Genomic DNA, 15,855 nt, shown 5'->3' with positions numbered 1-15,855 from the left:
ACTGGGTTTTCGTCGCGGAGGGTCAAATCGCAGCGAAAACCCGCCGATAATCCGGCCCACAGACATCTGGAAGACAGACAGGCTGGTGGAATGGGCAGACAAATGTCAGATGAAATTTAACGCAGAAAAGTGTGAAGTGATACATTTTGGTAGGAAGAATGAGAGAGAAAATATAAACTAAAAGGGTTGCATGAATAGAGAGACCATGAGGTATATGTGCACAAATTATTGAAGGTGGCAGGGCAGGTTGAGAAAGCGGTTAAAAAAGCTTACGGGATCCTGGGCTTCATTAATAGAAGTAGAGAGTTAAAAAATGTGGAAATTATGATGAACCTGTATAAAACACTGGTTCGGCCTCAACTGGATTATTGTGGCCAATTCTGGTCACCATGCTTTAGGAAGGATGTCAAGGCTTTAGAGAGGATGTAGGAAAGATTTATGAGAATGATTGCAGGGTTGAGGGACTTCAGTGACATGAATAGACTGGAGAAGCTGGGGTGGTTCTCCTTGGAGCAGAGAAGATTGAGAGGAGATTTGATAGAGGTGTTCAAAATCATGAGGGGTCTGAACAGAGTAGAGTGAAACTTCCCATTGGTAGAAGGGTTGAGAACCAGAGGTCACAGATTTAAGATGATTGGCAAAAGAATCAAAGGCAAGATAAGAAAACTTTTTTATGCAGCGAGTAGTTAGGATCTGGAATGCACTGTCTCAAAGGGTGGTGGAGGTAGACTTAATCACTGCTTTCAAAAGGGAGTTGGACAAGTACCTGAAAGAAAAAAAATTGCAGGGCTACGGGAAAATTAAAATTAGAGTTCAGATTGTTTCATGTTCTGTGAAGTACATATTAAATGCAACAGTTGCTTTTGATATTGTATGCTACACTCATTGTTACTGTTTCAAACCCTGATTAAAATTATTTAAAATTGGAGTTCAAAATGGTAAATAAAGTGAGTGAAGTCCACATAGTTAAACAGAAAGATTCCCATACCTAGAAGGATTATCTTTTGACAGATCAATTAAATGCAGAACTTTAGTGTGTATTATAAGGTAACATATTTACCCTCATGAGCTTACAGCTGGACAAACACTGCTAGTATGAAACCGATTCATTTGAAATAGATGTGGATAGTGCATGTCATTCATATTCTAGGAAAAATACAGTATTTTAACTTGACGGCTAATGTGGTAGCGGTCAGCACAAGATAAATATACAAAAGTGAAATTGATATGAAATATTTTAATGCAGTTCAAGGATTACTCCACTATAATGGAATCAAAAGCAAGTCAACACTATCTGACAGCTCTAAGAAGAACCACTTTTATTGCTTGGTTTGATTATTTGACAGAGGAAAAGATTGCATCATGGGAAAAGGAGAGAATTGGAGCAGAACATAGTCAGAGGTAATGAATAATTCCTTTAATTGTTGGAATCCCAGTGAAAGAACACTGGAAATTTTTGCAGCTGTAAACAAGTTGAATTTGGTAACTAATCCACACAGTACTGACTGAATATTCCCAGAATATTGTTCCAAATCTTATTCGCATAATCATTCTGAAACCAAATTGGTACGTTAAATGATCTTGTAAATTCCAGTGAGTATGTATTGCATTTTTCTATTGCATCCCTAATTCTCTTTTGTATTCCCCATCTGCAGGAGGATCGTCAAGACTGTTTTCAGAGCATGGAAGAGTTTGCCAATACTCATCAGGGAGGAGGAGAAAAAGGAAGAACGCAGACAACAACTCAGGAAGAAAGTTGCTGAAATTCTCCCTGACTTTCAGACATAGAAATAAAATACTAAACAATTTAAGGAGCATCTTGGCAGTGTACTGTAACAGTGCATCACAGTTAGAGGATTCTCCCCGCAACTCCAGTTCGCTGTCTGGGAATTCATTGAGTAGAGGAAAGAACCTCCCAGGGTACCAGGAAGGAAGGGAAGTGGAAGGAGAAGCAAGATCAGCGCAACAGGACCTTGCAAACCTTGTGGTAGAGTTTAAAATTATATTGGTAAGAATTTGTAAATCATTTGGCAAGAAATCTTGTAATTAAATCACGATTTAATTTAAAAAAGCACAATTCGAACAGTGAAATCTTTATTGATGCAGTATTTTAAACATTTAAGCATATGAAAATAAGTTTTGCATTTTGACCTTTGGCTAATACATGAAATAAATCACATCCCCACTGCAAAATAATTGAAATGGTTTAACCAGTTTCTATACCGTCATATTTCAGAATATGTTCAGTATTGCACTTAAGGTACTATTAGCATAACTTGAGGTGGGGGTATATATTACAATTACGCAACATTATTCCCTTTTCCAATAAACACTTCCTCAAAGCAGATCTCATGGTAGTAAAACTGCATCTCCCCATTACTTATAGCCTCAAATGAGTTGGAAGCAACAATTGTTACACCTTTTAAGAAAAAAAAAATGAAAAAAGCCCATTTAAACTGATTACCTTTCCTACATGAATCTTGTCCGTTATTCAAAAATATTTTGCTGAATTTATTTGAAAATGTGAAACTAACCTGCCCATAATGTATGGGAACTCAAACATAGGTTAGATACCTTAAAATGTTCTAATCACTTTGAAAGAGATCCATAGCATTTAATCAGAATCCCAGTCTAATTAGAAGAACTATGCAAATGTTATTTTTATAAGAAAGGTACCCTTATCATTTACTTTTGTAAACTTCATAAACAGATTACCTTTTAAGTAGTAAAGTGGTTCAGAAACTAATCTTAACCTATAGTCCTACAAAAAGATTGGAACTAGATTAGTAAAGGAGTTCGGTAGAGATCTTTAAAAAAAAATCAGTAAAATTATCCAAAGCAATAAGATTCATACCATTTAAAAGATGCAGATCCTAAGTATCAATTTTTAAATTGCTTTCAGAATTCTGATCTAGCTTATGTATCACCATTTACACAAACCTGATTATTGCTATGATACAAATGAGAAATATACTTGAGTGCCAAGTCTCCTTGCAAGGACAGGAAATCTTGCAGAAGGCTTAAGAGAATTGGTTTACTAAAAATTGTCAACCGGTGATTGTCATCTAATGGATTCCTCAGTATCTAAAAGTCTATTGGATATACAGTTAGGACTTAACATCCTTTCGCAAGAACGAATCTACCAAACTGGTTATAGACATCTCATTACTAAGCACAATACATAAAACAGCTGATTGAAACTCTTTATAGTTTTGATCCTTCCAACCTGGAGAATCAAAATCTCGAGATAGCATTTCATTAAAAAGCTACATTTTCTTAAATTTCTTAACTGCGTTTGGATACTTTAGAAATTACACAAATTACCAGTGGTTGGAAGCACATTGAATCATATTCCTTACATTTATAGATACAGTAATTAACAATTACAACCATTTATGCTCACATCCAACAAGTCGATTCTTTGGAACTGGATAGCAGTTTGCTGATGGGTTTATCAAATTAGTGAAGTGGTTCAAATGTTAACTTTACAGTAAGTTGTACTAATTTCCCCGATTTGCTATCTAACAGTAGGCACTTTATGCAACAAGAGAATGCAACACAAGCTACTTTAATGTGCTATTTAAAACAAAGCCACAATGAGAGTTGAAAAGCCATTGTACTTTCATAAGACCTAACTAAGTATTCTAAGTTTACTATATCTTCGACTAAATGTGTAGAACTTTTCTTTTAACCTCTTCTATCTGACAGGTTTCCAGCATTTCTCGAATTCATAGGATAAGTGATCTGGCATTTAACTCTCCCATAGGAGTTCTGTAGGCTCAACCCACTCCATGGTTTTTCGTAAATCACCAAGTTCCTTCATATGGGGAAAAACATAATTCACATTGCGTGGTCAAGAGGACTCAGTTTAAGGGAGTAGATTTTTGATTTGTAAATTAATTTAATGTTGCAGAGGCCAATTCAGATGCAACTTACACTGCTAATTAAATAAACTTGGGTGGGTGTATCGTTTTTGCTTATACAACCATCCAGTGGCAAACAAGCAACTGTTTAAGTCAGCTTTTCTATTTTGTACATGTACTCTACACGTGTCAAGTTAGCAGGTCTATAACTGTAATGTTACATACTTACACATAGAAATATTTATTAACACCTGAAACTACAGGCACATTCAAAAACCTTAATAGAATCAACACACACATATATATATAAATATTATATACACACACACAAAACTGTTTACATAGCCCTTTATGGAATTCTATTAAAGTGCTACAATTTTCTAGGAATCCCAAGATAATGATAGCCTAAACCTGTACAATGACTTGCATTTTTCAGTACCATATGACTCTATACGCAACATGTTTTCTTTGGTTGAATAGAACTTGTCTCGTGCTAAGAGACTTATCTAACATAGTTACCGCCTGAAGTAAAATAACAGAGATACCCTACATGCTATGAAATCTTGAAGCATAAGGGTAAATAGTTCAAGCTGTATTTTTGTAAAAACAGGTATTCAGTTACCTTCAAAATTAGTTTTTCTTTTTGCCCTGCCCTTCTATTTCCACCAGTTTTATCCCTCTCGCTGCACTACACTTCCATGGGCACCAGTCATCCTCTGGTACCTCACCCAAGTAGCCGTTCTTCATGAATAAGCCCAGACAGTCGGCTGTTGGTCCTGACATATACTTCTTGCAAAGGCCGTGGCGGGGGACATACGGGATAGAAATCAGGAGTAGGAATCCTGGCTGAATTCCCCCTCCCCAACACAAGAATGTTGAGGTAAATTGTAGCAACCCTACCCCGAACTCAGCTCACTTAATTCAGCACAGACTAGGGATCAAACCTGGAACCTTTCTGGCCTGTACATGCAGCTATTCACTACCTTTACCAGCTGAGCCACACAGAAGAAAGAATAATGTTTTACCATCATTACTCACAAAAGCAGGCAACCTGCCATGCTGGTGACATTATTTTATTATAATCTGCAAAGTTGAAAAAAGGTGCAATAGTGTTCAAGGAATCTAGATTTAAATGGTGGATAACGTTTACATAACCAGAACTTTTCCATGGAACACACTATAGATATATCAGATGTTGCCTATGATTATAAAAGTTACAAATGGTATTTAAAAAAAATCAAGTTACACTGGAAAGGTACCATTTCATTCTTGATCTCTTATCAGTGGAGTATTTAAAAGTACAAATGTTTACCCCTTTTAATATTGGTATCACTGGACTTGTTTAATTTGCTTTGGAGTTTTCAGTACAATTATTAATCTTTTCCAATACAGGACCCCTTCCAATAGGGTCGAGCAGACTGGCTATCTATTTTTTAATATCAAAGTATCCTCAGTCAGCTCACAGGATTTAACAGATTTTTGTAAATCAATAAAACAAAGTGATTGCAAGAAGAGAAACCACATTCAAAAAGTGCAAATTTTAACCCATCTCTAAACTGGCTGATACAACCAAAGGAACACTGCATATATTGGTAAATTGGTTGGAATGTTAACTTTCATTTGGGCATGAATCATGACCACAGCTAGTGAGACTACGGCATTTGCTGCCATATTACTCAAAAAAGACTACACCCCTTTAGTCCATTCCCATTAACTATTCTGCAAATTTGCTCTCTTAGTCACAAAGGATAAAACTCACTCTAGATTGGTGTGCTCCAAAGATGGTTCTCATTTACTGGGGATATGTGTCTGAGTTAATCAATTACAGTACAATATTTTACCATAAATCACAATGAAAGATGCATTGATGACCGCAGAGGTATGTTATATTAGGGGCAAAGTAAATAAAGCCTAACTAAATGGCAATTCAAAATACATTGCAGCTAAAATTCTTCATCATCATAGGCAGTCCCTCAAAATCGAGGAAGACTTGCTTCCATTCTAAAAGAACAGTCCAATATGGGAATCACAGTCGCTGTCGCTGGCGGGACAGATAGTCGTTAAAGGAAATGTGGGTGGGAAGTCTGGTTTGCCGCACATTCCTTCCGCTGCCTGCGCATGCCAACACAAGGATACTACTACCCTATGTAAACTTGAGGTCATCGAAAACTTGGTTAACCATGCCCTAACTCATACCAAAACCTGTTCAACCATTAGCCCTGTGCTCGCTGACCTACATTGGCTCCCGGTTAAACAATGCCTCGATTTCAAAATTCTCATCCTTGTTTTCAAAACCCTCCATGGCCTCACCCCTCCCTATCTCTGTAATCTCCTTCGGCCCCAGTCTTTTTTCTCCCCCTACGAGATCTCACTCCTTTAATTCTGCCCTCGAACATCTCTGATCATAATCGCTCAACCATCAGTGGCCATACATTCAGCTCTGAGGCCCCAAGTTCTAGAACTCCCTCCCTAAACCTCGCTACCTCGTTGACCAAGCTATTGGTCATCTGCCTTCATTTCTTATGTGGCTCGGTGTCAATTTTTAGTCTTATAATACTCTTGTGACGTGCCTTGAGACGTTTTACTACGTTAAAGGCACTATAAAAATACAAGTTATTACTGAGGGTTGCATCAGTGGACTACAATTACACTAAGTGAGAAAATCCATGTCATAAGTTGAAACCAAATATCTGCGGCATATGGCAGGCCAACAGGTGCACCATCCACTCGTTTCTACCTGTCCACATTAATTAAGGCATTATGTTTTCTCAAGACTAACACAGCCTTGTTTTTTTAAAATAAAGGTCTTGGTTTCAGAGAAAGCCAGTTTTAAAAGATACAGCACTTTTTAATAACGAAGCAGATTATGAAAAATTCTGATGAATTGTAACCAACCGTTTGAAACAATTTAGCTATCACATAATTATAAAGAAACTCAGTTACAACCTTTGAGGTGAAGTACCTTCTGAAAAATGTCATGTCATAAGAAATGATATAACAGCATTAAACAGCTTCAAGTTATCTTTTTGGAGGGGCCTCAGAGTGACATTTAAATCAATTATTTTTCAATTGAAAAAGGTATTATAAATGGAAAATATAACCACCTATGACATATGACAAATACGGTCACCTGAGACAATGATCAACCACACCTTTGAAGAGATTTACCACATTCTGATTTGATATCTGTTTGGTTAAAAGTGCTGTAAAAATATTGTTAAAAATAGATTACAGAGATTCTCAAAAAACTGTTGTGTTCTTTCCCCATCACTTGAACTAATTCTCACTTCAGGGATAATTATCACATACTTTAAAACTTTGTAAACCTTGAAAGAAAAGGAAGAAATTGCATTTATAATTTTAGCACTTTGGTACCTTTTGTTTTGTTCTATCTGTGCTTTTAGTCTTGTGCCCTAATATCAGAACAGCCTGTTTCACAGATACCAGTTCCAAGTGGATCACTGTCAAGAAGCTACAATGCACACTGGCAAGGAGAGCAAAACAAGTAGGATAAAGGGCAATTAGACAGTTAGAAAAGCTTGGAACAGCCTTTTCTCATTCACAAACTCATTTTGGAACTTTTGAGAAAGCTGCTTTTGTTTTGAAAAAAAAATTAGTGAAATTAAACCAACATTTGATTACAGTCAGTGAACACAACTGCACTATTCCCACATGCATAAAGTTGTAATGGAAACCTGAAACAGTACATATATAACCACATAAACACATTTGTGTTCTGCTTTAAATAACAACCCATTTTAAAGCATGATTTCTTAAACCTATTTGTAATGGTTTCTAAAAGTTAGTAATTTTTCTTCAGGCCTAGCAATTTACAATAAGACTGCAGAATATTTACTCATCCAGAAATAATTAAAGTCTCAACATGAAATTAAAATTCTGAATTTAGGTTTCCTGAAATATAACTTTAAAGGGGCTAGACATATATATACAAATATAAACTAATGCTTTTATGAAAGTATTGGTGTAAATCCAGTATTTGTAGTATAATACCGAATCGATAACACAGAAAATGCTGGAAATAATCAGCTGGACAGGCAGCATCTGTGGAGAGAGAAACAAAGTTAACGTTTCAGGTCGATGACCTTTCATCAGAACATCATCGAGCTGAAACGTTAACTCTGTTTCTCTCTCCACAGTTGATGCCTGACCTGAATATTTCCAGCATTTTCTGTTTTTACTTCAGATTTCTAACATCCACAGTATTTTTGCTTTTGTATTACCTAATCGATGCCTTGTTCCACTTCCCACAAAGTGGAAACCCTGGAAAACGGAGACTCTGGATTCATATTGTACCAGCTCCAGCACAACTTCTACAGCTAATATCATATGAATAATCACCTGTCAACCCAGTTATTGGAAAGAGACGGACACCCCTCAGGCCAGTACACAAATAGCTAACTTGACTGAACATATGCTTATGCAGATGAAGCAGGCCGTACAGAGTTCTCTTCAAAATTGAGAGGACCATCTAGTACAACACAGCAGATACATGCGAGGCAGCATTAATGCTGACTCACTCACAAGGTACCTGTTAAGCGTACATCAGTGAAAGTCAAATGCCGAAGAAAATGCATTCACACCGAGAACTGTGCATCAATAAAAAGTTTCACCTATTAACTGAAAGTGGCGTTGAAGTCTTAGTTTCCCTCAATACCCTTGTTCTACTATCCTGGGATGAGTGAAGCACATGAAATGACAATCTGCCAGTCAAGTTAGGCACATGTTAAAAAATGTGTTACTCTACCTTCCTCCAAAACTCAGAGCACTACTGCACATATATACTGCATTGTGCATCACACATAATCATGCACATATGCAACAGTGCTGCAAGTTACTACGAAAATTGAAGTGCAAAGTGTATGTGTGGCCAATAAAATCTGGCAACTTCTATACACTCAATGCTGTTACACTAACCTAATCAAACCATACCAGCTGGTCAGTGGATCGTCAGCAGGCAAGAATAGGGTGGCTTTAACGTATGTTGTAACGTTGCACACCTTGTATCCTGTGTTGGTTTCAACAGCTACAATGGAGGTAACAGCATTCAGCTTTACCACTGGATACCAACTTGGGTGAGTTTACATTAAATTAACGTAGTAGGAACACTTTTGATTTGGTAATGCTACACAGAGTTCTCGACTGCTCCAAGCAGGAGTTCACATTGTAATATAACAAGAGCATTATGGGTCCAGGGCAAACAAGATTTTGTGTTAAAATTGAAGCTTAAAACAAAATATTAGAATTTAAACTATTTCCCACACTACTACATTACGCTGAACCTATCTGTGTAACTCATGAAGAATCGGTGTTACTAGAACTGTCATTTCACCTTAAATTTCAACTGCTTTTCTCCACTGGGTGACAGTCTTTATTAAAAATAAGTTTGAGCTCTTAATGTACCCAATATTTAAAAAGAAACATTGGAGGTAAAGACTAGGGGCCAGAATTTGGGGTCGGAGTACCTCTGAAGTACGCCTTCGACCCCCAAAAAATATATGAACCTACTTGCTGGCTCCCGGGATTCGGAGACTTCGGATCCTGGGCCTGCAGGCATAAGAGTTTTGTGGGCAGTAGTTGGGCAAACAGCCCAACTCTGCCAGCAAAAGTGTTTTTGGGTTGCAGGCGGACGATCTCGGACAGATTGCAAGTTCAGGGTTTTCATGCATGCAGAAACCTGAAACTTGCGGGACCATTCTTAAGGCTTACGACCTGGGTTTAGATTTTATAAACACTGTTAAACAGATTTCGGTTCTTTCTCCCACTCCTCCCCACCACGCACATTTATTCCCATCGATTTTTTTACCAACATCTTTATTCATCCAGTCATCTTCATATTTCATCCCTACTCATTATATATTCCTTGCATTCACTGATCATTTATTTCTCCTTATCCCATGCATTTTGTAGTCCTCCCGCCAACTGGCTTTCTGCCTCCAGAAAACATTCCAGCCAGACTCCTAATCAGATCATCAATGTTGGAAACAATAGCTTGTTGCACAGCCAGTAAAATGCACATCAATTGGGATCTTATTCTTGCAAAATAAGAATGTGTGCAGATACAATATCCCACACGTGGAATCCAACCTTCATAGAAAGGCATTATGGAAAATAGTAAATTCTGTGCACATTTTTCCAGTTTGAGAGATTATTTTCTACTCATTAGCTATTTAACTGATTTACTCTGAAAACTGCTGTTTGGTTTGGGTGGAAGAGAATAAGTTTAACACTGAACCATTGTGTCAAACAGAAAGAAGTTGAGTTATAAATGATTATATCGGTAAGCCCTTGAATTAAAAAAATCAGAAACATTACACTAAATCTTCAATGCTGGGCTTTACACGATTTGGCCGAAGTTTGAGGAATTCTTTCCAGTTGTTAACAAACCCTCGATTGTACTCATCCGTTTTTATGATTAGTCCCCAGAGGTACTTGCGTCCAGTTTTGTGTCTCAAAGCAAACCGTGTTTCTCGTTCTGTGATGTTGTAACTGATGTTGATGAGCTGGATGAGGAGGAGATAACCCATCCCTGCAGTGACTATCGTGCAATACCAGACACAGGTGAATGACAGGGCAGTACTGTGAAATAAATAAAACAGAATTTACAACATTGTAAATACGTTGCATCCAATCGGAGTACTTCGGATTAACATACTCAGAACAGCAAGGCTGATTATAGCAATACTGTTCTGGCAAATAAATAAAACAGTTCAGACATTTATTCAGACAAAAAAAAGTATAGATGCGATATAAAAAAAGACAAACATGCAAATGGCATTGTAAATAGAAAATATGTTTATAGGCTTAACAATATTTGCTGCATTTTAAATATCTGGTGTAAAACACAGACATGCAAGTTTTAGAGTTAAGCATAGAAAATATGAAAGCTGTAAAACAAATTACATGCAGTCTACTTGAGCACATAAATCATAAGAACCATAAGAACATAAGAATTAGGAACAGGAGTAGGCCATCTAGCCCCTCGAGCCTACTCCGCCATTCAACAAGATCATGGCTGATCTGGCCGTGGACTCAGCTCCACTTACCCGCTCGCTCCCCATAACCCTTAATTCCCTTATTGGTTAAAAATCTATCTGTGATTTGAATACATTCAATGAGCTAGCCTCAACTGCTTCCTTGGGCAGAGAATTCCACAGATTCACAACCCTCTGGGAGAAGAAATTCCTTCTCAACTTGGTTTTAAATTAGCTCCCCCGTATTTTGAGGCTGTGCCCCCTAGTTCTAGTCTCCCCGACCTGTGGAAACAACCTCTCTGCCTCTATCTTGTCTACCCCTTTCATTATTTTAAATGTTTCTATAAGATCACCCCTCATCCATCTGAACTCCAACGAGTAAAGACCCAGTCTACTCAATCTATCATCATAAGGTAACCCCCTCATCTCCGGAATCAGCCTAGTGAATCGTCTCTGTACCCCCTCCAAGGCTAGTATATCCTTCCTTCAGTAAGGTGACCAAAACTGCACGCAGTACTCCAGGTGCGGCCTCACCAATACCCTGTACAGTTGCAGCAGGACTTCCCTGCCTTTGTACTCCATCCATCTCACAATGAAGGCCAACATTCCATTCGCCTTCCTGATTACCTGCAAACTAACTTTTTGGGATTCATGCACAAGGACCCCCAGGTCCCTCTGCACCACAGCATGTTGTAATTTCTCCCCATTCAAATAATATTCCCTTTTACTGTTTTTTTTTCCCCAAGGTGGATGACCTCACATTTTCCGACATTGTATTCCATCTGCCAAAGCTTAGCCCATTCGCTTAACCTATCTAAATCTCTTTGCAGCCTCTCTGTGTCCTCTACACAACCCGCTTTCCCACTAATCTTTGTGTCATCTGCAAATTTTGTTACACTACACTCTGTCCCCTCTTCCAGGTCATCTATGTATATTGTAAACAGTTGTGGTCCCAGCACCGATCCCTGTGGCACACCACTAACCACCGATTTCCAACCCAAAAAGGACCCATTTATTCCGACTCTCTGCTTTCTGTTAGCCAGCCAATTCTCGATCCATGCTAATACATTTCCTCTGACTCCACGTACCTTTATCCTCTGTAGTAACCTTTTGTGTGGTACCTTATCAAATGCCTTTTGGAAATCTAAATACACCACATCCATCGGTACACCTCTATCCACCATGCTCGTTATATCCTCAAAGAATTCCAATAAATTAGTTAAACATGATTTCCCCTTCATCAATCCATGTTGCGTCTGCTTTGATTGCACTATTCCTATCTAGATGTCCCGCTATTTCTTCCTTAATGATAGTTTCAAGCATTTTCCCCACTACAGGTAACTATAGTTACCTGCCTTTTGTCTGACGCCTTTTTTAAACAGAGGCGTTACATTCGCTGCTTTCCAATCCGATGGTACCTCCCCAGAGTCCAGAGAATTTTGGTAGATTATAACGAATGCATCTGCCATAACTTCCGCCATCTCTTTTAATACCCTGGGATGCATTTCACCAGGACCAGGGGACTTGTCTACCTTGAGTCCCATTAGCCTGTCCAGCACTACACCCCTAGTGATAGTGATTGTCTCAAGGTCCTCCCTTCCCACATTCCCGTGACCAGCAATTTTTGGCATGGTTTGTGTGTCTTCCACTGTGAAGACCGAAGCAAAATAATTGTTTAAGGTCTCAGCCATTTCCACATTTCCCATTATTAAATCCCCCTTCTCATCTTCTAAGGGACTAACATTTACTTAAATCACTCTCTTCCGTTTTATATATCGGTAAAAGCTTTTACTATCTGTTTTTATGTTTTGCGCAAGTTTACTTTCGTAATCTATCTTTCCTTTCTTTATTGCTTTCTTAGTCATTCTTTGCTGTCGTTTAAAATTTTCCCAATCTTCTAGTTTCCCACTAACCTTGGCCACCTTATACGCATTGGTTTTTAATTTGATACTCTCCTTCATTTCCTTGGTTATCCACAGCTGGTTATCCCTTCTCTTACCGCCCTTCTTTTTCACTGGAATATATTTTTGTTGAGCATTATGAAAGAGCTCCTTAAAAGTCCTCCACTGTTCCTCAATTGTGCCACCGTTTAGTCTGTGTTCCCAGTCTACTTTAGCCAACTCTGCCCTCATCCCACTGTCGTCCCCTTTGTTTAAGCATAGTACACTCGTTTGAGACACTACTTCCTCACCCTCAATCTGTATTACAAATTCAACCATACTGTGATCACTCATTCCGAGAGGATCTTTTACTAGGAGATCATTTATTATTCCTGTCTCATTACACAGGACCAGATCTAAGATAGCTTGCTCCCTTGTAGGTTCTGTAACATACTGTTCTAAGAAATAATCCCGTATGCATTCTATGAATTCCTCCTCAAGGCTACCCCGTGCGATTTGATTTGACCAATCGATATGTAGGTTAAAATCCCCCATGATTACTGCCGTTCCTTTTTCACATGCCTCCATTATTCCCTTGATTATTGTCCGCCCCACCGTGAAGTTATTATTTGGGGGCCTATAAACTGCACCCACCAGTGACTTTTTCTCCTTACTATCTCTAATCTCCACCCACAATGATTCAACATTTTGTTCCTTCGAGCCAATATCTCTTACAACTGCCCTGATATCATCCTTTATTAACAGAGTTACCCCACCTCCTTTCCCTTCTTGTCTATCCTTCCGAATTGTCAGATATCCCTGTATGTTTAATTCCCAGTCTTGGCCCCCCTGCAACCACGTTTCTGTAATGGCCACCAAATCATACCCATTTGTAATGATTTGTGCCGTCAACTCATTTACTTTATTTCGAATGCTGAGTGCGTTTCGGTAGAGTGTTTTAATACTAGTTTTTAAACCATGACTTTTAGTTTTGATCCCTCCTGCAGCCCCTTTATATTCATACATATTGTCCCTTCCTATCACCTTGTGGTTTATACTTACCCCAATGCTGCTCTGCTCTGTTGCCTCCTGCCTTTTGAATTCTTCCTTGGGGTCCTGTTCATCTGCGCTCTCACCCACTCTAACTAGCTCAGAGCCCTCTCCTGGGTTCTGAATACACCTCGCATTGAGGCACTGAGCTTTCAGGCTTGCTTTTTATTACAGTTTGACCCTTTTGAATTTTGCTGTACATTGGCCCTTTTTGTTTTTTGCCTTGGGTTTCTCTGCCCTCCACTTTTACTCCTCTCCTTTCTGTCTTTTGCTTCTGTCTCCATTTTGTTTCCCTCTGTCTCCCTGCATTGGTTCCCATCCCCCTGCCATATTAGTTTAACTCCTCCCCAATAGCACTAGCAAACACTCCCCCCCCCCCCCCACTCCCCCTAGGTCATTGATTCTGGTCCTGCCCAGATGCAGTCCATCCGGTTTGTACTGGTCCCACCTCCCCCAGAACTGGTTCCAATGCCCCAGGAATTTGAATCCCTCCCTGCTGCACCACTGCTCAAGCCACGTATTCATCTGCGCTATCCTGCAATTCCTACTCTGACTAGCACGTGGCACTGGTAGCAGTCCCGAGGTTACTACTTTTGAGGTCCTACTTTTTAAATTTAGCTCCTAGCTCCTTAAATTCATCTTGTCGGACCTCATCCTTTTTTTTTACCTATGTCGTTGGTACCAATGTGCACCACGACAACTGGCTGTTCTCCCTCCCTTTTCAGAATGTTCTGCACCCGCTCAGAGACATCCTTGACCCTTGCACCAGGGAGGCAATATACCATCCTGGAGTCTCGGTTGCGGCAGCAGAAACGCCTATCTATTCCCCTTACAATTGAATCCCCTATCACTATCGCTCTCCCACTCTTTTTGCTGCCCTCCTGTGCAACAGAGCCAGCCACGGTGCCATGAACTTGGCTGCTGCTGCCCTCCCCTGATGAATCATCCCCCTCAACAGTACTCAAAGCAGTGTATCTGTTTTGCAGGGGGATGACCACAGGGGACCCCTGCACTACCTTCCTTGCACTGCTCGTCCTGCTGGTCTTTCATTCCCTATCTGGCTGTGGACCTTTCACCTGTGGTAAGACCAACTCACTAAACGTGCTACTCACATCATTCTCAGCATCGTGGATGCTCCAGAGTGAATCCACCCTCAGATCCAGGGCCGCAACGCGGTCCGTCAGAAGCTGGAGACGGATACACTTCCCGCACACGAAGTCGTCAGGGACACCGGAAGTGTCCCCGAGTTCCCACATGCTACAGGAGGAGCATATCACGTGACCATATCATAATAGTTTTGTGAAAGTCCAATGCAGGATCTTGAGATGTTGAAGTGACCTATTATGTGATAGTTTGACAGTTCTGAAGTGCTCAATTTCACCAAGAACCGAGAGTTGTTGAGAGAAGTTAGTGTTCATGGATAGACAGATAGCTACCATTACAAGAGGAACTATTACATATGCTGATCTATGGCTAGCCAACAGTAACGAGCATGATAGCAGTATGTATTTTAATCCCCTATTTTAATTGCTCCACCATTGGCAGCTGTGCCTTCAGCTGCCTGGGCCCCAAGTTCTTCCCTCCCTCATCCTTTAAGACGCTCTTTAAAACCTACCTAGCCTGTCCTAATATCTCCTTATGTGGCTGTGCGTCAAATTTTGTTTAGTAACGCTCCTGTGAAATGCTTTGGAAAGTTTTGCTATGTTAAAGGCGTTATATAAATGCAAGTTGTTGTTGAATTGGAACTTCAATTTCCTATACCAAGATGGTACTGTTCCTTACGAGCAAGATTCTAATCAAAGTCATGCTGATATGGGCAAATACTGAAAAGAGGCAAAATACTTCCCCAGTGAGGGTGTCACCAGCATCCTCTGGCTAATCTCATATTGCCACTACCCAGTTATAATGCAGTGTTTGATTACAGGGAGGGACAGCACATTGTCTCAGCTAGAGAAGGTGCGTGACACAGAATACTTCAGGTGAAAATTAAAAGAAATCAGTGTGAAATCATAGGTCAATGTCACAATAATTGTTGCTTTGTGCATGGTTGTATAGGCCATTCATTATTGC

At 39.5% G+C, this 15,855-nt stretch overlaps 2 protein-coding genes across 6 annotated transcripts in view; one reads left to right on the top strand and one right to left on the bottom strand.

Annotated features, from left to right (window-relative positions):
• The window catches only part of ccdc191 (coiled-coil domain containing 191), a 45,374-nt gene extending 43,197 nt beyond the window's left edge, over positions 1-2,177 (top strand). For 3 of the 4 annotated variants that reach the window (XM_070893277.1, XM_070893278.1, XM_070893279.1), the window contains exons 16-17: positions 1,347-1,401; positions 1,656-2,177. In XM_070893277.1, coding sequence (XP_070749378.1) covers positions 1,347-1,401; positions 1,656-2,050 — 450 coding nt within the window. In that variant the 3' untranslated portion in view covers positions 2,051-2,177. Of the gene's footprint in view, positions 1-1,246; positions 1,402-1,655 lie in introns of all 4 variants that reach the window. The other variant, XM_070893280.1, reaches the window with a different exon arrangement.
• An 8,014-nt stretch (positions 2,178-10,191) lies between these two features.
• The window catches only part of zdhhc23b (zinc finger DHHC-type palmitoyltransferase 23b), a 54,421-nt gene continuing 48,757 nt past the window's right edge, over positions 10,192-15,855 (bottom strand). For both annotated transcript variants that reach the window (XM_070893288.1, XM_070893289.1), the window contains one exon: positions 10,192-10,460. In XM_070893288.1, the coding sequence (XP_070749389.1) occupies positions 10,193-10,460 (268 nt within the window). In that variant the 3' untranslated portion in view covers position 10,192. The remainder of the gene's footprint in view (positions 10,461-15,855) is intronic.

The sequence above is a fragment of the Pristiophorus japonicus genome, chromosome 11 (genome assembly GCF_044704955.1).
Source record: "Pristiophorus japonicus isolate sPriJap1 chromosome 11, sPriJap1.hap1, whole genome shotgun sequence".
In the NCBI taxonomy this organism is placed as follows: domain Eukaryota; kingdom Metazoa; phylum Chordata; class Chondrichthyes; family Pristiophoridae; genus Pristiophorus; species Pristiophorus japonicus.
Note: the sequence above shows the minus strand (reverse complement) of the source record. Positions and strands in the feature narration are given on the sequence as shown.